This window comes from Rhinoderma darwinii, chromosome 7, assembly GCF_050947455.1.
Source record: "Rhinoderma darwinii isolate aRhiDar2 chromosome 7, aRhiDar2.hap1, whole genome shotgun sequence".
Classification (NCBI taxonomy): Eukaryota; Metazoa; Chordata; class Amphibia; order Anura; family Rhinodermatidae; genus Rhinoderma; species Rhinoderma darwinii.
Window position 1 is genome coordinate 7050805 of NC_134693.1, and position 22860 is coordinate 7073664.

The 22860-nt window shown below is 46.1% G+C and overlaps 2 protein-coding genes across 4 annotated transcripts; one reads left to right on the forward strand and one right to left on the reverse strand.

Annotated features, from left to right (window-relative positions):
- Positions 1-1740: 1740 nt before the first annotated feature.
- CFAP144 (cilia and flagella associated protein 144) lies at positions 1741-4039 on the reverse strand. 2 transcript variants are annotated; one of them, XM_075832675.1, is made up of 4 exons: positions 3799-4039; positions 3266-3325; positions 2079-2182; positions 1741-2002 (listed from the first exon to the last, which is right to left on the reverse strand). In XM_075832675.1, exons 1-4 carry the CDS (start codon positions 3935-3937, stop codon positions 1889-1891), a joined length of 417 nt encoding a protein of 138 aa, XP_075688790.1. In that variant the 5' UTR covers positions 3938-4039; the 3' UTR covers positions 1741-1888. The 2 variants fall into 2 exon arrangements, with proteins under 2 accessions (XP_075688790.1, XP_075688791.1); XM_075832676.1 differs by having other exon boundaries at positions 1909-2002; positions 3759-4039.
- Positions 4040-4132: 93 nt separating this feature from the next.
- On the forward strand, positions 4133-21331 carry PIF1 (PIF1 5'-to-3' DNA helicase). 2 transcript variants are annotated; one of them, XM_075832074.1, is made up of 13 exons: positions 4133-4313; positions 7946-8516; positions 9315-9444; positions 9703-9828; positions 14627-14780; positions 14854-14968; positions 15273-15379; positions 15662-15801; positions 16226-16332; positions 17366-17453; positions 18155-18300; positions 18373-18564; positions 21239-21331. In XM_075832074.1, the coding sequence occupies exons 2-13, from the start codon at positions 7950-7952 to the stop codon at positions 21275-21277; spliced, it is 1911 nt and encodes a 636-aa protein (XP_075688189.1). In that variant the 5' UTR covers positions 4133-4313; positions 7946-7949; the 3' UTR covers positions 21278-21331. The 2 variants fall into 2 exon arrangements, with proteins under 2 accessions (XP_075688189.1, XP_075688187.1); XM_075832072.1 differs by lacking the exon at positions 4133-4313 and adding an exon at positions 6343-6457.
- Positions 21332-22860: the final 1529 nt, after the last annotated feature.

Genomic DNA, 22860 nt, shown 5'->3' on the forward strand with positions numbered 1-22860 from the left:
ACAGAGAATTGCTGCAAAAAAATCAGCAGACGCCCTGCAGCAAGTGATCTGCTCTGTAACCGCTTCAGATGAGCCTCTTCTCTTCCTTACCCCATGCTTTATACTGCAGCTTTGCCTCATCCAGTTAGAACCCAGGCTCACCACACTAGATTCTCTGTTGTACCAGTCTGACCCTGGTCTGGGGTGCCCATATTTATTACTGGAGGTGCCCCTTAATCTGAGATGTTGTGATAATGGTGGTGTGTGGATACTGAACTGTAATAAGGTGCGATATAAGACATTTAAAGGGATTGTCATGACGAGACAAGTTCTAGCGTAACTAGGGACGCACGATGCATCGAAACTTCAATACCGCTATTTCATGTATTTCGATACTAAGCTGTTTGGCCGCACAGCTTAGCATTGTAACACATGAATGTATGAGAGCGGGGGCTGCGGCTGTGTAATACATGTGTAATGCAGCCATCGCCCCGCTCCGGAGTCCTAACAACAAGTGCGTGCGGTCAGGATGAGGCATTGCTGCCGGCGCTGCACTAATAATTGCCGGCAATGAAGACAACATGGCGGGCGCGCTGCAAGACAACCACATGTTGTGTCATCAGTGCCTGCGCCACCGCTCATTAGTGCAGCGCCGGCCACGTCGCCTCATGTTGACCGCGCGCGCAATTACTGTCAGGAGCGGGGCAATGACTATTACACAGCCGCAGCCCCGCTCTATAACGGCGGAGATCAGAGAAACCGCTCATCTCCGCCGCTGTTCTCCTGAATGCTGCCATCAAAGTGGACTGCAGGATCCAGAGGTAAATAAGACAAAGAGATGCCCCTGGATCGATTGGGGGGACATACCATATATGGGCAGACAACCCAGGGTCTATTGAGGGACCCCAGCGCTGTCTTACCATATTTCCTGTTAGGGCATACTTAGGTATGGCCTGACAACTGCCTGCGTGCTATCCGTATATAGATATATGCCTGCGTACTATCCGTATATAGATATGTCAGTACATTAAAGTTTGAAAACAAAGTAATGTTCAATAAAAAAAAAAATACACATTCACATTTTTTACAATAAACATTAAGATAAAATATATACACATATTCGGTATTGGTGCGGCCGTAAGGCCGGTCACTTCACATTTGGCATTTGAGGATGAGAACGTAATTCCATAGCGTTGCTTTCAGCATGAACGTTGACGTAGGGGAGACCAGTTTAAGCGCACCTATCCAGTGGTGTGAGGGTAGACAAGTTTGGGCAGACCCCCCCCCCCCCCCCCTTCCCCACCACTATTGCCCCATTAAAATTCAAGGTGATGTATTTGGGATCCATGTAAGAGGCAGCCACTGTCGTGGAAATACGGTGTAACACATGACCATATCAGGCTCTGTTCACACTACGTTTCCAATTCCGCATATAAGCTGGAAAACGTATACAAGGAATGTACGGCGCAAACATTGCGCATTGAGTTTAACTGTCAAAAAACCGTAGAAGTCTATTAACCTATTTGGTGAGTGTACGCTGGAAACCTGTCCTTGTGATTACGCCAAACGCTCAGTGTGAACAGCGCCTCATACAGGGCTGTGCCGTGTTCGCCAGAGCGGGGGCTGCTCCGTGCAGTGTGAACAGCGCCTATCACACGGTTGCGCTGCGTTGTGTGGGGACTCACGGCTGATTGGTAGAAAAAAAAAGACTCCTCCAATGTATAACGCTTTAATAGGTGGGGATGTGACGCGATGCGGAGCTTTCTCGGGTGAGGTTCTGCCGCTTGTCTTCTCTCCGTTTGGAGATGTATATAAATGCTGTGGGACTACAAGTCTCAGACGGTCCTTCTGTGTCCATATCCTGAGAAGGAGAGTCCCCACCGGACCGGCATCTCCGGATATTCTGCCGTCACTGTAGATTGACGCTTTGTTCTTTAAGCTTCCACGCCGTCTCCATGTACGCGGTGATCTCCGTCTTCTGGCGCAGGTGATGCAGCCGCCTGTCTGTCCGGTCACCGCTGATCTGCGGGGGAAGAGAGATGGTGAATGTCCAGACTCTCCCCCTCCCCCTCTTTTTGGCGGCGGGGCTGCGTACTCACCAGGGGCTGTGTGATCCAGCCGATCTCCTGGCTCGTGGTTTGCGGCTCGGTGTATTTCTTGGTCGGTTCTAAAGCTGCGTGATGGATTATAGTCAGGAAGTTTTCTGGGAATGTAGAAAGAAAAATTATATGTAGTTTCATGTAGATAAGACTTAAAGGGGTACTCCCAGGATCAACAAGGATTGGTGATTGTCTGATCGCTGAGTCCCCCACCGATCGAGAGAATGTGGGTCCTGAACCCCCCTATCTTTACTGCGGAGGAACCTGAATGGGGTGGCGAGATGTGTTCTGACGCTCCATTCAACTTCAATGGGGCTGACGGAAACAGCCGAGCGCTGTACTCAGCTCTTTCCGTTATTCCCAAAGACTTTGAATGTAGCGGTAAGCACATGATCAACGGCCGGTCCATTTAAAATCGAGCAGTGAGGTGGACCCCTTGCCGCGATCAGTGGGGCTCCCAGCGATCAAAAAATGATCACCTATACTGTGGATAGGTGAAAACCCCTTTCGGCCCCGATTTCAGATGAACGAGTGAAAACCTGCCGTTTTTTTACATCCGATTTGCACCCGTTTTCCCGGTTCCCTCAGACTTGAGTCTAATTTTGTGGATTTGGACGTCGGCAGCGCGCCCTGAGCTTTGTGCTTTTTTTTTTTTTTTTTAACGCGATACGGTATTGTGCTGTAAATTGTCGCAGATTTTCAGTGCGGGATCCGCAATGTCTCTAGATAATCTGGGAGTTAAACATCCTGGGTGCGGGGTTAACCCTTTATTGCAGATCCTATATTCTTCTGATCGGTTCTATTCACGTCTATCTTCTCACAGCTCCATGAACTGCAGGAGGTAAAACCTAAAGAGCTGTTCATCCTGAGCCTCCTGGTTCATGACTTCACAGACAGAGCAGGGAGGGAATTCTAAAGATGAATCTGATGTTCTGGTTCTGGGTGACGACTCCGGCGCCGGTCAAACACACTGCAGTTTCCCTCATTGTAGTAAAGAACCAGGATGGACGGACGCCTTTCTCTGTATGTAAATATACGATGGCGTATTGTACGTTAATTTATCACAGCAGCGCGTTACATTGTATTAGGAACGGCGGAACTATAGGGCGGGCTGCGTTTTTAAAGCTTGTCCTAGGGGTTGCGCTTTTCCTGACGCCAAGAAAAAGAAAATAAATAAATCTTCGTACCGTCCGCCGTCTCGTTCTGGTTGTCGTGCCGCGCCATTGGCTTCCCCGTTACGGCGTGCACTGTAAGATAAGAGGTGGGTGAGAACGTTGCCTTACAAAGGGAGAGGAAGTCATTTAATTTGTCGTTTGCGCCATTTTTATCATGATGGTGAACACTACATAATACATTTAACGTAACTCGCCATAGAGGTCTGGTCGGTGGGCGTCCAACCGCTGGGAGGTTCCTGGCAGAGAGGCGGCTGCGCACAGGTGGCGCTTATATGAAATACTACCATAGGCTATAATGCAGAGTCGCGGCACGTATGCGGCCACTTTATCACCAACATCCAGCGAGCGCCCCCATTCTCAGGGGGGAGGGGATCGCAGCTGTCGCCGATCACAGATCAGACTCTTATGGCATTTCCTGGATCTGGATGTGTAAGTCGTAGTGGGCGGAGCTTGTAGGAACATGGGGTCTTATAATCGATCATTGCACGTTATTATATCACTGTACATTATCATCATAGAACAGTATGGCCGGCGCGATACGTTACTCCTATGATGGGGGTTGATGCTGAACTCGGTGACCAGTCTCTGGCTGCGGTTCTCCTTGCGGATCGTCTCCCGGTGGATGGCATTGAGAGACACCTCGTCCCGCGGAGCTTTCTCCCGCTGTCCCGCCGCCGCCATCATCTCCCGCGAGCGTTGTTGTAATTCCGCGTCCTGTTTCCAGGGAAACGGATTAGGCCCTGATAGGCTGTGCCCGAGCTGTTATTTGCGGTTACCACAGCAACCAAGGACCCCGCAGTCTGCCCTTAGATGTGCCTGAACTTGTGGATAAAGTTATATGGTAGCCGAGAAGGGTCAGAAGTGGTTTCTATGGCGACTGCATGATGCTATTCTCCGGCCATATTGTGCAGGAACCAATCAGGACCCTGCGGGCTTCCCCATTGTGAGCGCCTGATGTGATGAATGAAAACAGAGGAGGCTGCCCGTGGCTGGAGTTCAGCACAAGTCACGTGACTTCATAACAAAAACTCAAGAAAAACTAAACGTCTTACTACTAAAAGTAATACAACGTATTGCAGTAAAACAAAAGATCTTAAATCTTCGCCTTTTATCATCGTTTCGTCTTTAAGTTTAATATTCTGCGCTGATTCATTTTGTACCGTGTCGTTATAACAGTCTGAGCTCCATTTCTCTTATACGGAGCTCCAAATTCCCTGCAGAGACCTAGACCCACGTTCATCAATGGATTTGCGCCATTTTTAAGTCCATGTCTAATCTGCTGAAGAAAAAAGTTGCGTCTCTTCTCCACGCGGTATCGCAGACCCTGGGGTAGAATGAGTGGCGTGATTTGAGACCGTGTGCAAGTTGTGATGTTTGTAGGGACAGATTTATCAGAGGAGGCGCCGTCAGTCCCATAAAAAGTTAATGGAGCAGCAGCGCGCGTGCTCGACTGCCGTTCCATTCAAACGGGGAAAACGGGACCCCCACCGACCTATCAGAGGATAGGGGAAAGTCGGATTCAACTCTCTGCAACTGGAATACCGCATTCATTTAGAAATTGGCTGAAATATCGCCATAGAGTTAGGACTTGTTCACATTTGCGAAAATAGATCCTTCAGTTGTGCCGGAACATGCTGCGTTATTTTGTCCCGCAAACCGATGAACACCATGATGGAAACCTGACAGAACCCATTAAAGTGAAGGGGTTCCGTTGGGCATCATTGGGGTTCAACATGTGACGGATCCAGCGGTTCTGGCTTTTCGTTGTCCTGCTCCTATAATGGAGAAGATCAACAGAAAACAACGCAGGTGTGAACAGAGCCTTAAAGGGTTTTGCCATACTCATTATTTATCACGTATCCACCGTATAGGAGATATATACCTGATCGGTGGGGGTCTGGAGCGGTAGTGCGCATGCTCAGTCACTGCTCCATTCATTTCTATGGGACTGCCGAAAATAGCACCTGGCAGCCCCATAGAAATGAACGGAGTGGTGGCTGAGCGTGCGTCATCGGTGCGGGTCCCAGCAGTCAGACTTCCTCCGATCAGATATTTATCACCTATCCTGTGGACAGGTGATAATGATTATGGGAAACCCCTTTAAATAAGATTCTGAATTCCTGCAGCCACCACTAGGGGGAGCTCCCTGCATTCTGTGTTATTATTGAGGTCAGTGTATAAATGTATGCAGTCAACTCCTGAGCTCCCCTTGGTGGTGGCTGCAGGAAGTCAGAATTGTATCATGTCCTTATAGAATCTGCAGACGTTTTTGGCCACAGAATTGGACCACGTGTGAAGTGAACGCCTCTTTACCAAACCGCACCTGATAGATGTCAAATAGGGCACTAATAAATTTCAATGGGCGCACTATAACATGCGCTGAAATACAGACGGTTGGGTGGACAAGGCCATAAACAGATATTTCTAGCAGCAGCTTTATTTTTGGGATTTCATTGTCTAATCTGCATATAATAAAGAAGGTGAATGTGATAAAATTCAAATAATATCTGAGTGTCAGAGGGGGGTCGAGAACTGCTAATAAAAAGTGGCGGAAGCGATCTGTAGCAACCAATCAAATTAATTTCATTTTCACTGCAGGCAAAAACTGACAGAAGCGATCTGATTGGTCACTTCTGACCACATCTCCATTCTTTTGTCCTCAGGATTTTTCTTATATCCCTATAGAATTGGCACGATTAGTTTTGCCAGGAGTTGAATACAAAGGCAATCGCGACTTTCCCTAAACAAAGATGGCGGTAGCGTCTACTGGGAGGAATCACGTGACAAAACAACCAGGGTCTTAACGGTCGTGGAGCCGTGACGTCACTCGGATGCGATTGGATGATTCTTTAAATGTCCGTTTTCTGATTGGCTGGTTTTCTGTGCCGGCAAATTTAAACTTGTTTCAAGCGTTTGATCCGGGGTCCGGGGGAGAGCGCAGGATCCGGGGCTGCTGCGGGAATCAGAGACGGGGGAGAGCGCAGGAACCGGGGCTGCTGCGGGGTATCAGAGCCGGGGGAGAGCGCAGGAACCGGGGCTGCTGCGGGGGATCAGAGCCGGGGCTGCTGCGCGGATCAGAGCCGGGGGAGAGCACAGGAACCAGGGCTGCTGCGGGGGATCAGAGCCGGGGGGAGAGCGCAGAAACCGGGACTGCTGAGGGGATCAGAGTCGGAGGAGATAGTAGGATCCGTTACCTACAACGAGGTAAATCCGCTGCTATTACCGGAGATCTCTGGATGTAAATAACTACGGTAGTATACAATGTATCTTATCTCTCGCTGAAACAATGTGTCCTGTGAGATGATGAGGATGATATTGTGTGTAGTTACTGTATCCATCAGTTTATAATGTAATATAAACGATCTGATCCCGTCCTTATAGATCCCTTGAGTATCAGTGAGGTTATTATTGGCTGTTGTAGAATATAGGATGAGACACATTGTATATCCACTATAATATATCCCTGAGATTGTCATGTAGTCTATGGTGTATATGTATCCGAGCCTGTATATAGGGGGTATATCAGGGTGTCCTGTGTTATAGGGGTCGCTCCTGTATACATTGCACATCCTATGTTCCTATATGGTGTTCTCATAATACATTGGTCTGTAAGGGACGGCGGTGACTTTAGCTGTTCCCGCATGATCCTGATTGGTGAAGTTCAGCTGTTGGGAAACTACAACCCCCATCGTGTCCTGACAGCCGGAGGTGTCACAGCACTGGTGTAGGACACATGTTCCGGCTTCGTCATTGGCTCAGTAGCGGATCCCTTGTCTCTAGTCATGAGCTCCAGCCACAATGGATTCTGTGTGATTTACAGGGGATGAACCCCATCAGATGTTGGTAGTGGAGCAAATCGCTTGATGTTGGGGGTTATCCCACTTCTTAGACTATTAGCAAAATATTCTGTTAGTGACCAGCGGAGGCGAGTAGTCTGATGTGCTTTAGAGGGAGCTACATGATGCCCCAGAAGATGAGCACCCGCAGCCGGGTGACGTGGGGAGTTGCTGCGCTTCTCTCTGGTGTCATGGAAATCAATCTACAGAACCGTACGTTGGATTCCATGACAACCGAGAAAGAGAAGCGCAGCAACTCCCCACCCTCCAACTACAATATTGTATCTATATTACTTCTAAAAGTGATGTAGATACAATGTTGCAAGTTAGAGCTGTAGTGTTATTGATGGCTATATGAAATGGGCGGAGCTGTGACAACCTCACGTTTATTTAAGATCGCACCCTCCCCCCTCACTTAAACCTTTTAGTACAATGAAATTCCTTAAAAGCGGCGCCTGATGCTCCAGAAAACCCCTAAAAAAAAATAAAATAACCCCATTCTTAATTAGTTGAACATTTCCCGATGGTCCTGCACTGGGGTCTACGATGGCAGCAGTTTAGGCCTCAGCGTGGGGATCTTGGTGCCCGGGTGTCAGTCCTGATGTCGACACTTCCGTTACTTCGGTGTGGTCTCGAGCCGCCTTGCTGGATTACGGGATTTTTACTGTATTATTGGCTCGTGACCGAAACCTAAAAAATTAGGAGGAACCTAGAAAGCCCTGAGCGGAGGATATATTTTGGCTGCAGGGACTGGCCCGTTTCCTCCATTGTTGGTTGGACTGTTCTAAGACGAGGACCATGGCGTCCGCCAATGGCAAACTGTACGATGACCCCAGTCATGATTTTCTCTTTTCAGGAAGATGAACTTGGCCGACCACTTGTCCCCGGAGATCCAGAGCAGCGTCACCATTGAATATCTGAATGCATCTGGGCAGGCACTGAAACGTAAAGTCATCCGTAACGCCTTCACAACGCTGGGACGCAACGAGTTTCGGGAGCTGGTGCTGAAGGTCAGTGATGGGAAGTTACCCCAGAACTTCATCCTGAAGCAGATCCAGGTCTTCACCCGCTTCATCCAAGATGGCAAAAGCTCCATCGTGCTCCAACCGAACAATGTCCAGCTGCTGATCTCCAACTGCCCCTCGGACAAGCTGCGGCACTTCATGAAAACCCTGATGATTAAGCACGAGGCGGGGAAGGGAGAGAAGCCGGTGAATGAGCGCATGCGCCTGTTGTCAGGGCTTCCCCGTATGTTTGAGACCATCAGTCCAGTACAGAAGAAGGACGTGGAGCAGGTCAATGAAATGCGAGCCAAAGTCAACACTCAGACGCCCGTGAAAGGGAAGGGGCTTAGTAACCGAGGAGTTAATGCAGCAAACCGATGTCCGCAGAAACGACCGAGGACGGCGTCATCCGAGAACAGTCTGGTAACGAACGTTATTGATGTACTGATCCTGAACTACAGCCTTCACAATGCTACAGAGCTGAAATCTCCCAGCATTCCCTGCCCCCCTGCTTTATAGAAGCTAATCTGTTCAGGGGAGAGGTCTCTGTCAACAGTCTTGCTTAGCTTATAATAGTAATCAGCAGAAGCGTGAGTGCAGCTCTGGAGTATAATACAGGATGTAACACAGGATCAGTACAGGATAAGTAATGTAATGTATGTACACAGTGACTCCACCAGCAGTATAGTGAGTGCAGCTCTGGAGTATAATACAGGATGTAACTCAGGATCAGTACAGGATAAGTAATGTAATGTATGTACACAGTGACTCCACCAGCAGAATAGTGAGTGCAGCTCTGGCGTATAATACACTCTCGATCAGTACAGGATAAGTAATGTAATGTATGTACACAGTGACTCCACCAGCAGAATAGTGAGTGCAGCTCTGGAGTATAATATAGGATGTAACTCAGGATCGGTACAGGATAAGTAATGTAATGTATGTACACAGTGACTCCACCAGCAGAATAGTGAGTGCAGCTCTGGAGTATAATACAGGATATAACTCCGGATCAGTACAGGATAAGTAATGTAATGTATGTACACAGTGACTCCACCAGCAGAATAGTGAGTGCAGCTCTGGAGTATAATACAGGATATAACTCAGGATCAGTACAGGATAAGTAATGTAATTTTTTTTAAATATATATACATGTAGGAGAACTCAGAGCTGGCTAGGAGTAGTTTACATGTTCCATAACCTAATTTATTTGATGTCTAGATTTCTGAGCTCCGTCCCAGCAAAAAGCAGACTCTGACCATGCCCCGGCAGCTGCAGCTTTCCACCGAGCAGTCCACGGTTCTCGGCACCATCCTCAGCGGCAAGAATGTTTTCTTCACAGGAAGTGCAGGTTGGTGGAGACGACTTCCTGAACTTTAGAAATAATTATAAATCACTTGTATCAACCTTGTTTCAATTTTTCATAATTTTTCAGTTCTCTTGATACAGCCTGCAGTGTAAAGAATGGAGGTTATCATTAATACAAAGTGATATTTCTTGTTTCCTGATAAATGGTTTTATTTTCTAAAGGTTTTTGCTGTTTTAACGTTCTCTGTAGAACTACCGACTCCAGCTTGTAAAGTCCCGTCACCGGTTTCCTTCTTTCCAGGCACTGGGAAGTCCTATCTCCTGAAGAGGATTATTGGGGCTCTGCCTCCTAAAAGCACTTATGCCACAGCGAGTACGGGGGTGGCAGCCTGTCATATTGGTGGTACCACACTTCATGCCTTTGCAGGTCAGAAATAACCAGATGAGCGGTCAGAGTAGCAATAATAATTAATAATTTAAAGGGGTTGTCCGAGATACCAACATTTTTTCAAAAACTGTGTCATACATTACCCCTTATACAGACAACCTAAATAAAGAATTATTTTTTAAAAAAATTCTACTTAGCACATTTCTTCTTTGAATTCAGCAGTTTGTTTACATGCAGTTCAGCTCTGGTTTGTTGATCTTTCCTTGTGATTAAACTTTTTTCACGTGCACGCTCATTGCAGGCTGCAATGAGCGTGCACGTACCTTCCAAGAGTTCATGTGAGCTGTCCTTGCTCCTCCCACTGACCTCCTTCACTGCACTTGTCTCCTTGCTGACATTCTTGAAGGATGATGAGCAAATGTTCTCCCCCCCCATTATGTTTTTCACATTTATGTTTTCTTTCTCTTTTCAGGTCTATAAACCTCTTCGTGTCTCCCCTCACCCTCGTCCACCCTCACCCTCGTCCACCCTCACCCTCGTCCACCCTCACCTATCTCATGTCTCTCTCCACTAAGGCCATGTTCACACAGAGTTTTTTTGCAAGAGGAATATCTGCCTCAAAATTCCGTCTTGAAGTTTGCGGCAGATTTACCTCTCCCTGCACGTTGATTTTTGCGTAGTTTTTCCCGGAGTTTTTTGTGCGCTGTTTGCCACTTTGTTCGGGGCGTTTTTCGCTTGTTTGTTTGAGTCTTTTTTTGCGATGTTTTTTGCTGTGGTTTTCCATTGTGTTTATTGTAGCCTTTTTCACGTCGTTTATCATTTCTTTTTTTGCGTCGTTGTTTGCGCCTATTTTTGCTGCGTTTTTCATTGCGTCTTTCGTGGTGTTTTCCCAGTTGATTTTCGCTGCGTTCTTTGCCTCTGTTTGCGGCTTTTTTCGCGTCTTTTTCCGCGATGTTTTTCGCAGCTTTTTCCGTGGCGTTTATCGTAGCCTTTTTTGCGTCGTTTTTCGCGTCTTTTTTTGCGTTTTTTTTTTCTGCGTTTTTCATTGCGTCTTTCGTGTCGTTTTTCCCTGTCGTTTTTCGTGGAGTTCTTTGCCTCTTTGTTCGCGGCTTTATTTGTAATGTTTTTCGCGGCATTTATCGTAGCCTTTTCGGCGTTTTTTTTTTTGCGTCTGTTTGTTGCTTTTTTTGCTGCGGTTTTTGCGTCGTTTTCCGTGGCGTTTTTCGCCCGCGGCAATTGAGCGCCGCGGGCATAAAACAACACGAAATACGCCTTTCTCTGCCTCCCATTGAAGTCAATGGGAGGTCAGAGGCGTAAACGCCCGAAGATGGAGCATGTCGCTTCTTTTTCCCGCAAGGCAGTTTTAATGCTCGATTTTAATGCTTGTTACAACAAATTGCAGCATAAAGCACCAAACACGCTTGTACGCATGCATCTACTTGAGTGTAGGTGCATGATAACGCACCAATAGAGGACATGCAGTATGTTTCACGCAGCGGACTCTCACTGCGTGAAAACGGCCCCATTGAAATAAATGGGTCGCGTGTGCTGTGCGTGGTTTCGACGTGGTGTGAATGGGGCCTTATGCGCGATTTACACTAGCGTGAATCAAGTCTGTGTGCTGTGCTTTGAAAAAACGCACAACACACGCAACCCATTTATTTCAATGGGGCCGTTGACACATGTGTGACTTTTCACGCAGCGAGAGTCCGCTGCGTGAAACATACTGCATGTCCTCTATTGGTGCGTTATCCTGCACCTACACTCACATTGAAGTCAATGCATGCGTGAACCACAAACAGCACACACGTGTTTGGTGCGTGATTTACACAGCAATTTGTTGTAAAAAAGAAGAAAAAAATGTGCTGGCTTTGTGAGTGCGTGAATAACACATGACAATCGAAAAGCACACTGATGCATAAGGGCGGATTTAAACGAGCGTGTGCGTTTTGCGCACACAAATACGGTGGCGTTTTGCGTGCGCAAAATGCACGTGTCATGTTCATACGGATGCGCGGCTGCGGTTTTCGCGCAGCCGCCATCGTTATGACACTCTGGATGTTTGTAGCACGTGGTGCTTTTCTGTTTACATTCATTATTTTACTGCTGTTGCGCGAATCACGCTCGTCCCACGGAAGTGCTTCCATGGGATGCGCCTGATTTTCACGCACCTATTGACTTCAATGGGTGCGTGATGCTCGAAAAACACAGAAATATAGAACATGTCGCGAGTTTACGCAGCGGACTCACGCTGCGTAAAACTCACGGACTGTCTGCACGGCCCCATAGACTTGCATAGGTCTGTGCGACCCGCGTGAATACCACGCGGGTTGCACGGACGTATAGCACGTTCGTGTTAATCCGCCCTAACGCAAACACACGGATGGGATTGACGCAAGTTTTTCACGCGCGGAAAATACACACGCTAGTGTGCATGAAGCCTTACTAATGGACGCTGTTAGACAGTGGCCATTAATAATGAACTAATAAATTTTTAAATAAATGAGAAGGACATAGAAAAAATATTGTAATAAAATAACACACATAACACTGGTTAACGATTTTATTACAAATAAAAAAGGTGTCATTGAAGTAGTCCTTGAACTTGATGTAGTACCAAGGACCCAACCTGTAAAAAACACCTAATAACTAAGAAAAAAAAAAAAAGAGGGATGCTTAGATACACTGCTCATGTGTGATACTGTTAGACCATGTATCTAAGCCTACCACAAGGTAGCCTTAGATACATTACCCAAGCAGACTGTGTCACACATGGGCCATGTATCTAAGAATACCACATGTTAGGCTTAGATACAGGGCCCCAAAACACTAATCTTAGGGTATGTTCACACGGCAGCGTCCATAACGGCCGAAATTACGGGGCTGTTTTCAGGAGAAACAGCCCTGTCGTTTCAGCCGTAACGGCATGTGCAGGCGCTTGAACGCCGCGTCCATTACGGACGTAACTGGAGCTAGTTTTCCATGTAGTCCATGGAAAACGGCTCCAATTACGTCTGAAGAAGTGACATGACACTTCTTTGGCGCGGGCGTCTATTTACGCGTCGTCTTTTGACAGCAACGCGTAAATATACGCCTCGTGTGAACAGACAAACGTCAGCCCATTGTTTTCAATGGGCAGATGTTTGCCAACGATTTCAAGCTGTAATTTCGGACGTAATTCGGGGGTTAATACGCCCGAATTACGTCCGTAAATAGGCCGTGTGAACATACCCTTATACAGGAATAAAAAGAATGTCATCTGGGGTCCTGTATCTAAGCCTACATTGTGTTAGGCTTAGATACAGGCTCCATGTGTGACACTGTTTGTTAGACCCTGTATCTAAGCCTAACAATGTAGGCTTAGATACAGGACCCCAGAAGATCTTATCTAGTTCAGGACGGGGCACCGTTTAGCCATTTTTAGCACGTGTTAGTTAAATGGCTATAACTTTTTTATTTGTTGGGCTACGACGTTATTTTTGCTGCGTTTTTTCCGTAGACAATGCAGGTTTATTTTTTTATCGTTTTTATACACGCCTTTTTTGCCATTTTAGAATTTTCATTCATAAAGTTTGAAAATAATAGTAAAAAAATAAGCTTTTTACGTTTCAGCTATTTTTTTTGGTAATAACATAGTTTTACCCTAAAATAGACCTTTTATTTGTAATCGTCATTGTCTACCGTAAATGTTTATATATTACATGTCTATATTAGGGTAATTGGGTCAGCGCTAGCGTTACAACAATGATTGGCGGGGGGAACGGTATTTTTTGGGGTGGGTATTTTATGTGTATTTATTATTTCTTTTTTTTTTGCACTTTACTTTATTATTTTTTTGTTACTATGGTCTGTCCCTCAAAGGTCAAAGAAGACCTTTGGGGAACTTTATATATTTTTTTTCTTTTTTTTTACACCATCTTTTCCCCTGTAACTGGAGCTGCACAGCAGGGAAATCAGCCCTCTCATAGTGACGATTGTCACTAATAGGGCTGTGCTGGGTCTGATTAGACCCAGCAGCAGTCTGCCACTAACGGTACCCGGTGATCATGTGACCAGTCACATGATCACCGGGAGGAATCGAGACAGCGCCGCTGCTGCTGTCTCTATTCCTATTCATTGAACGCTGTGTAAAAAGACATCGGAGAAGACAGAAGCAGCGAAAGCTGCTTCTATCTTCTTCTCCGGGTCCCCGGCAGTCACTGACAGCCGGAGACCCGACATTCCCGCAGGTGCCGTCCCTCTTCACTTTTTTCACTGTGAACACGCATAGGCGCGCTCACAGTGAAAAAAAGCTGCATAGGCTGGGCGGGCACCCGCAGAAACGACACGTCTCCAGTGACGTGTCGTGTCCCATCCGAGGTCTCGCTGGGGCGAGACCATGTGATCGGGACACGACACGACAGTGGAGGAGGAAGAAAACGTGACGTCAGAAGACAGGTGATCGGAAGAAAAGAGCTGCCAGAACGGAGAACAGAAGCAAGATTGCACAGGTAAGTATATTAGGGAATAGTTAATGTGTGTATTGTGTGTTTAACTTTTAAATAAAAATTTATCTCGGACAACCCCTTTAAGAATACATCTACGTGTTTTGTTTTTTTTTTGTTTTTTTTTCTGCCAGCAGCCTCCACTAGGGGGAGCTCACTACATACTAATTTATTATTAAATTTCAATGGGAGTAGTCTGTCTCTGAGCACCCCCTAGTGGTGGTTTTTATCATTTTAATTTAATGGTATTGTAGTCCTACAATGATGATGGTCGGACCGTTCCTTGTCATGTTTGGCTTCGGTACAGGGATGTGACCGCTCCACGATGTTACTCACAGCCGCCTTGGTTTCAGGTATCGGATCTGGGAAGGCTCCGCTGGAGCAGTGTATAGAGTTGGCCAAGAGACCGGGGGTCCGCCAGCACTGGATAAGTTGTCGGCACCTGATCATAGATGAGATCTCCATGGTGGAGGGGGAGTTCTTTGACAAGCTGGAGGCTGCCGCCAGGTATAGACGTTCATGATTTGCTGCTCTGCGGCGGTGAAGCTGAATATTGACGTTTTATTGTGACCTCTCGCAGGGCGGTTCGCGGGCGGGATGAGCCCTTCGGTGGGATCCAGCTCATCGTTTGTGGAGATTTTCTGCAGCTTCCCCCAGTGACTCAAGCCTCAAGTCAGACGAAGTTCTGCTTCCAGGTGGGAATCACATTAACGTCCGCAGATCGATCACGATGTTACACAACAGGAGATCCGACATGATGGTGATGTCTGAAGTGATGCATTGTGGTCCAGAATCTCGGCTATTAAGGGTTAATAAATATGAGTTGTGGTGCTCAATGGGAAGAAGTATTGAGGTGGAAAGACCCAGAAGTGGCAGCGTCTCGTGTGCGGCTGCTACATTGTTACTACAAAGCTCATCTTTCCAGAGGCCACGCACCCTCCCGGCGCTATGACCCACGATGATGATGATGATCATGATGGTGGTTTATTCTCCACACAGGCAAAAAGCTGGAGGCGATGCATTCATCTGACCATGGAGCTGACGGAAGTGCGGAGACAGACTGACAAGAAGTTCATCTCTCTGCTGCAGGCGATTCGTCTGGGCAGGTTAGACTGAGAATATCAGGGGGGGTCGTTACTGTGTATATTAGGAAAGTGGGGTAATTAGATGGAAAGTTCCAATCTTGAGCTTTAACTTTTGTGAAACTACAACTCCCATCGTGCCCTGACTATTCATAGCACGCTGGAAGAAAAAATGGATTTTAAGGGGGTGTCCTGCACTGGTCACTGTAGCTCCAGTTTATGGGGTCCACCTGTCTATGTCCTGGACACCTGGGGTTCACTGCACTGGACACAATGTCATTGTTGTGATATCCCCCCCCCCCCCAGATGTCCTGAAGAGGTGACGAGGCAGCTGCTACTGACCGGCAACAACAAAATCGAGCAGGACGGGATCCTGGCGACGCGGCTGTGCACCCACAAGGACGACGTGGACCTGACGAACGAGCGACGATTACAGCAACTACCTGGTAGGGACGGGAGCGGTCAACCCCCCCCCTCTAAAGGGGCCGATGACCCCCACAATGCTGACTGAGCGGTACCATGGCACGTATGCTGGTCCGCCCCCCCCCCCCCCCTGCAGGACCTCTCATTGCTAATGCACAGCAGGATCAGACTACACCGGTTTTGTTTGTAGTCTGTAACCATGGAGACATAGATCTGCATAGGAGCTGTAGATGCTAAACGGTAGATTTTTGTATCCAGACTGTCTGCAGAGTTGCTTAACTTTTTATTTTCGATGTATTGGAGCTATGACCAAGGTTGTAGGAGGATGCACATCCTATGGGGAGCGGAGGGGTCCCCTTTTTCCTAGTATCTACGTTGGGGGCCACGTTCTATTTACTGCTCTTGTTGTTCGGCTGTGATGATACGAGGAGATGTTCTGTTCTGCAGGGGACATGCATAAGTTTGACGCCCTGGACAGTGACCCGATGCTGGTGAAGACTATAAATGTGCAGTGTCCTGTCGGGGAGCAGATCCAGCTGAAGAAGGGCGCTCAGGTGAGAGGACGATCCTGGACTGAGGGCACATCTGGGCCAGTACTGACGGCATCGCTGCTGGAGACCTGTAGGGTGGAGACGTGAATCTGCTCTTGGGTCTTGACTTGGCTCCGGGTTGTGGGCCGGGTACTCGCTCGGATACACGGAGGAGCTACAGGCAGAGCTGAGCTTCATTCTACGGTTTAATCCTTAAAGCGACAATCCAGTCCGCACACAAAAATAAACGGATAGTAGAATGATTTTTAACTCGTCCAGTGTCCATCCCGTTGGTTCTTCTCTCTCCGTTGCCTCGTTCTCGGTCCCTGATGTCTTCCATCCAAGATGGCTGACTCTGTCTCAGACTTCCATAGGGAGCGTAGTCTGCCCCCCCCCCTCCTCTGAAGTGTCAGTAGCGATGGACCAGCGCTGACCCATCAGAGGGCAGTAAAGGAGGAGACTACGGTCCCTATGCAAGTCTGAGACAGCGGCGGCCATCTTGGATGGAAGTCAACGGGGACCGAGGCAACGGAGAGAGAAGAACCAACGGGATGGACACCAGGTACGTTGAAAATCATTCTTCTATTGTTGGTGGTTTATTTTTAATTTTTTATTTTGTGGGGACTGGAGGGTCGCTTTAAATCTACATACAACTTTGCTCCATTCACATCCAGAGCTGCAATCACAATTCTGCTGGCTGCCCCTTGGAGGTTTATTTTTTATTTTATTTTTTCCTACAGATTACTGCACTGTAAATTCTATAGTTCCCACAATGCATTGCAGCAAAACATGATAAACCAGTAGGGAGCACCACTAAGGTGAAGGGAATGAGCTGCAGCCTGACAGTTAATAGAAAATCTGTACAATTTTGAGTGCAGCTCTGGCTGTGACTGGAGTATAAGACCTGACTGTACTGCAGATCAGTGAATGATGGGCACTGTATCTGCAGATTCACCCGACATTAGGGAGTGAAGAATTCTGCAGTGACGTGTAGGACCAGGAATACGACAAGACGCTTGACAGCAGCTCCTATAATTCTCCACTGATAACATTGCAGGTGATACTGGCAAAGAATCTCGATGTCACCCGGGGTTTAGTCAACGGAGCGCGCGGTGTCGTCGTTGGGTTTGAAGGAACAGGAAGACGTGAGTATTCAATTATCAAGAGAATGATTCAGGACAAGGATCCATCTAAGATAACAGAGCGCTAAATGCCCCAGTCCTGTAACGTTCTGTAAGAAAGACCTGCTCCACCCCCAAGTATGGATTTTGGGGATCCTGACTACAGTAGGGAAGGCACTGATGGCGTTTGAAGGGATTTTCAAGGACTTTTTTTTTTTTTATTGATGCTTTTATCCTTTATATAGCGCCATACATTTGGTTGTGGCTGTGCCTGGTACTGCAGCTCAGTCTCCTTCATGCAAATAGAACTGCGCTGTAATACCTGGCCCAGCCACTACCAAATGTACGGCGCTATATGAAGAGGACGCAGCACTGACTGGAGCGCCGCACCCCTTAAGTCCACTGCTGAGGGGAAGAGTGGGAGTTGGACCCCCCCCCCCTCCATTGATCTGATATTGATGGCCTGTCCTAAGGTTTGGCCATCCCTATCAGAAAGCCCCCAAAAAAACCTTTTAAAGCGATACAACATATGTACAGCGGTCAATGTGCCCATCTGATACACACCGGAGTTACGTGGCTGCGGCTCATTAATAAACACTCCGCCACCACAGCCCCCAAAACCTGCGCCCCTTGTCGCCCTATGATTCACTGTACTTGCCCCTTGTGTTGACTTTCTGGTTACTATAGTAACTGCTCACACATTGTAACTTTTTGTATCTTCTCAGCTTTTCCTAAAGTGCGTTTCCTATGCGGGGTCACGGAGGTCATGAGGCCGGAACGCTGGGTCATTAAAGCTCACGGTGGCGTCTTCCTGAGCCGGCAGCAGTTACCCCTGAAGCTCGCGTGGGCCATATCCATACACAAGAGTCAGGTACTTCACCCTCCATCTAGAGGCGTCGCATAGAAAATGTCCAGAGTCTGACCGCTTCTTCCTGTGCTGCAGGGGATGACGCTGGACTGCGTGGAGATCTCCCTGTCACGGGTGTTTGAGAGCGGCCAAGCGTACGTAGCGCTCTCCAGGGCTCGCAGCTTAGAGGGGCTCCGAGTGATGGATTTTGATCCTAAGGCAGTAAACGCAAATCCTTATGTGCTGCAATTCTACGCCAGACTCAAGAAGGAGCGAGCGCTGCACCAGGTGAGAGGACAATACAGTATTATAGTAGTTATATTCTTGTATATAGGGGGCAGTATTATAGTAGTTATATTCTTGTATATAGGGGGCAGTATTATAGTAGTTATATTCTTGTATATAGGGGCAGTATTATAGTAGTTATATTCTTGTATATAGGGGGCAGTATTATAGTAGTTATATTCTTGTATATAGTGGGCAGTATTATAGTAGTTATATTCTTGTATATAGTGGGCAGTATTATAGTAGTTATATTCTTGTATATAGGAGCAGTATTATAGTAGTTATATTCTTGTATATAGGGGCAGTATTATAGTAGTTATATTCTTGTATATAGGAGCAGTAGTATAGTAGTTATATTCTTGTATATAGGGGGCAGTATTATAGTAGTTATATTCTTGTATATATTATAGTAGTTATATTCTTGTATATAGGAGCAGTATTATAGTAGTTATATTCTTGTATATAGGGGGCAGTATTATAGTAGTTATATTCTTGTATATAGGGACAGTATTATAGTAGTTATATTCTTGTATATATTATAGTAGTTATATTCTTGTATATAGGAGCAGTATTATAGTAGTTATATTCTTGTATATAGGAGCAGTATTATAGTAGTTATATTCTTGTATATAGGGGACAGTATTATAGTAGTTATGTTCTTGTATAAGGGCATGCCCACACGTGGTGGATTTCCTCCGCAACTGTCCGCATCAATGCCGCACAGAATCTGCGTTGCAGATTCTGCGGCGGATCTGCCCAAATTGTGCAGTAAATTGATGCGGACTAGCTGCTGCGGACTGCGGTAAAAGTACTTCCCTTCTCTGTATCAGTGCAGGATAGAGAGAAGGGACAGCACTTTCCCTAGTGAAAGTAAACGAATTTCATACTTACCGGCCGTTGTCTTGGTGACGCGTCCCTCTTTCAGCATCCAGCCCGACCTCCCTGGATGACGTGGCAGTCCATGTGACCGCTGCAGCCTGTGATTGGCTGCAGCCGTCACTTAGACTGAAACGTCATCCTGGGAAGCCGGACTGGAGACAGAAGCAGGGAGTTCTCGGTAAGTATGAACTTATATTTTTTTACAGGTTGCTGTATATTGGGATCGGTAGTCACTGTCCAGGGTGCAGAAACAGTTACTGCCGATCGCTTAACTCTTTCAGCACCCTGGACAGTGACTATTTACTGACGTCGCCTAGCAATGCTCCCGTGATTACGGGAGCCCCATTGACTTCCTCAGTCTGGCTGTAGACCTAGAAATACATAGGTCCAGCCAGAATGAAGAAATGTCATGTCAAAAAAGCAAGACGCATCCGCAGCACACATAACATGTGCATGACAGCTGCGGACTTCATTGCGGAATTTAGAATCTCCATTGAAGTCAATGGAGAACTTCCGCAATGAGTCCGCAACCAGTCCGCCACTGCTCCGCAACAGACAGAGCATGCTGCGGACACCAAATTCCGCTCCGCAGCCTATGCTCCGCAGCGGAATGTTAGGCATCGTCTAAACGAAGCCTACTAAAAAGAAGTGAAAGGCAATGGAGAAACGGCTCCGCTGCGGATTAACGCTGCGGAGTGTCCGCAGCGGAATTTAAGAGCAATTCCGCCACGTGGGGCTTTGCCCTTATAGTAGTTATATTCTTGTATATAAGGGCAGTATTATAGTAGTTATATTCTTGTATATAGGAGCAGTATTATAGTAGTTATATTCTTGTATATAGGAGCAGTATTATAGTAGTTATATTCTTGTATATAGGGGCAGTATTATAGTAGTTATATTCTTGTATATAGGAGCAGTATTATAGTAGTTATATTCTTGTATATAGGAGCAGTATTATAGTAGTTATATTCTTGTATATAGGGGCAGTATTATAGTAGTTATATTCTTGTATATAGAGTCAGTATTATAGTAGTTATATTCTTGTATATAGGAGCAGTATTATAGTAGTTATGTTCTTGTATATAGGGGCAGTATTATAGTAGTTATATTCTTGTATATAGGGGCAGTATTATAGTAGTTATATTCTTGTATATAGGGGCAGTATTATAGTAATTATATTCTTGTATATAGGAGGCAGTATTATAGTAGTTATATTCTTGTATATAGGAGCAGTATTATAGTAGTTATATTCTTGTATATAGGGGCAGTATTATAGTAGTTATATTCTTGTATATATGAGCAGTATTATAGTAGTTATAATCTTGTATATAGGAGCAGTATTATAGTAGTTATATTCTTGTATATAGGGGGCAGTATTATAGTAGTTATATTCTTGTATATAGGGGGCAGTATTATAGTAGTTATATTCTTGTATATAGGGGGCAGTATTATAGTAGTTATATTCTTGTATATAGGGGGCAGTATTATAGTAGTTATATTCTTGTATATAGGGGGCAGTATTCTAGTAGTTATATTCTTGTATATAGGAGCAGTATTATAGTAGTTATATTCTTGTATATAGGGAGCAGTATTATAGTAGTTATATTCTTGTATATAGGGAGCAGTATTATAGTAGTTATATTCTTGTATATAGGGAGCAGTATTATAGTAGTTATATTCTTGTATATAGGGAGCAGTATTATAGTAGTTATTTTTTTACTTTTCTATAATACAGGAATTCACATATTCCAAAAATCTAACTATATATAATTCTTTATTTTTCCTCCCTCCTTTTCAGACCTGTCTGGACCCTTATCTGGTTGACAAGGAGAATTGATGTTGTGATCGTCTTATTTTTTTTACCTATTTATTGTGTAAATTATTAATGTACAGAAGAAATTGGCATTTTTTTTATAATAAAGCTTATTAAGTATTTTCTTGGGGTTAATGTGACTGGATTGTTACTGTTCGGACATATATATATATATATATATATATATATATATATATATATATATATATAGGACTAGGGCTCTCGCTCTCCGACGTCCTGTGTGTTTTCCCAGTGTATGAAGTAACGCAGCTGTTTAGTACTCTATGGTATGTAGCAGCCGCTTTGGTACTGTAAGGCCTGGAAAATTCAGCTTTTTTTTTTTTTTTTTTTTAAGGTGGATTTACACTACAGGTGTTAGCCCCTCCCCCTTTTGTGTGAACTTTTTTTTTAACCTCCTTCAACAGGCTAAGGAAGAAACCGTGGCTGTTTTTCTGTCTCCCATTGATTTCAATGGGTGTTTTGAGGTGGAAAACACCAAGATAGGGCATTTTTTTTTAAAAATGTATTTTTTTTTTCTCCCCCGCTCGCAGGGGGAAAAACCCCTCCACCTCCCTATTGAAATCAATTTCAGCCCCCCCCACCCCACAGCAAAAAATTGTGTGAACAGGGCCTAAGGCATACACCTGATGTAACTAAAAGATCAGATCTGTAATATTTCGGTGTATAACAATATTCAAGGACCAAAGATGATATTTACACCCCACTACACATAGTGGTGGATACAGACACTTTAGAATAGAAAAAGCAGCAGGGAGATGAGCGGCCAAATGGTATACGGAGATTTTTTTTTTTTTGGTGCCTCCTACCTAAGTGAGGTAAGTTGCTACTCTGGACTGATGGCTGTGAGCTCTCCTGTGTGGTGTAGTATAGAGGAGCTGTCAGCTCTCCTGTGTGGTGTAGTATAGAGGAGCTGTCAGCTCTCCTGTGTGGTGTAGTATAGAGGAGCTGTCAGCTCTCCTGTGTGGTGTAGTATAGAGGATCTGTCGGCTCTCCGGTGTGGTGTAGTATAGAGGATCTGTCGGCTCTCCTGTGTGGTGTAGTATAGAGGATCTGTCGGCTCTCCTGTGTGGTGTAGTATAGAGGAGCTGTCGGCTCTCCGGTGTGGTATAGAGGATCCGTCAGCTCTCCGGTGTGGTGTAGTATGAGGGGAGCTGTCAGATCGTCGGTGTGTAGTACAGAGGAGCTGTCAGCTCTCCTGTGTGGTGTAGTATAAAGGAGTTGTCGGCTCTCCTGTGTGGTGTAGTATAGGGGATCCGTCAGCTCTCCTGTGTGGTGTAGTATAGAGGATCCATCAGCTCTCCGGTGTGGTATAGAGGATCCGTCAGCTCTCCGGTGTGCTGTAGTATGAGGGGAGCTGTCCGCTCTCCTGTGTGGTGTAGTATAGAGGAGCTGTCAGCTCTCCGGTGTGGTATAGAGGAGCTGTCAGCTCTCCTGTGTGGTGTAGTATAGAGGATCCGTCAGCTCTCCGGTGTGGTATAGAGGATCCGTCAGCTCTCCGGTGTGGTATAGAGGATCCGTCAGCTCTCCGGTGTGGTATAGAGGATCCGTCAGCTCTCCGGTGTGGTATAGAGGATCCGTCAGCTCTC

Excerpts from the sequence above, each read along its gene's own strand:
- CFAP144 (XM_075832675.1), bottom strand. The coding sequence starts at position 3,937 with ATGATGGCGGCGGCGGGACAGCGGGAGAAAGCTCCGCGGGACGAGGTG. Across the intron at positions 3,326-3,798 it reads CATCAACCCCCATCATAGGA|TGCACGCCGTAACGGGGAAG; the intron begins GTAACGTATCGC and ends CTTATCTTACAG. Across the intron at positions 2,003-2,078 it reads GCTGGATCACACAGCCCCTG|ATCAGCGGTGACCGGACAGA; the intron begins GTGAGTACGCAG and ends CTTCCCCCGCAG.
- PIF1 (XM_075832074.1), top strand. The coding sequence starts at position 7,950 with ATGAACTTGGCCGACCACTTGTCCCCGGAGATCCAGAGCAGCGTCACC. Across the intron at positions 15,380-15,661 it reads CAGGCGATTCGTCTGGGCAG|ATGTCCTGAAGAGGTGACGA; the intron begins GTTAGACTGAGA and ends CCCCCCCCCCAG. Across the intron at positions 16,333-17,365 it reads AGCTGAAGAAGGGCGCTCAG|GTGATACTGGCAAAGAATCT; the intron begins GTGAGAGGACGA and ends ATAACATTGCAG.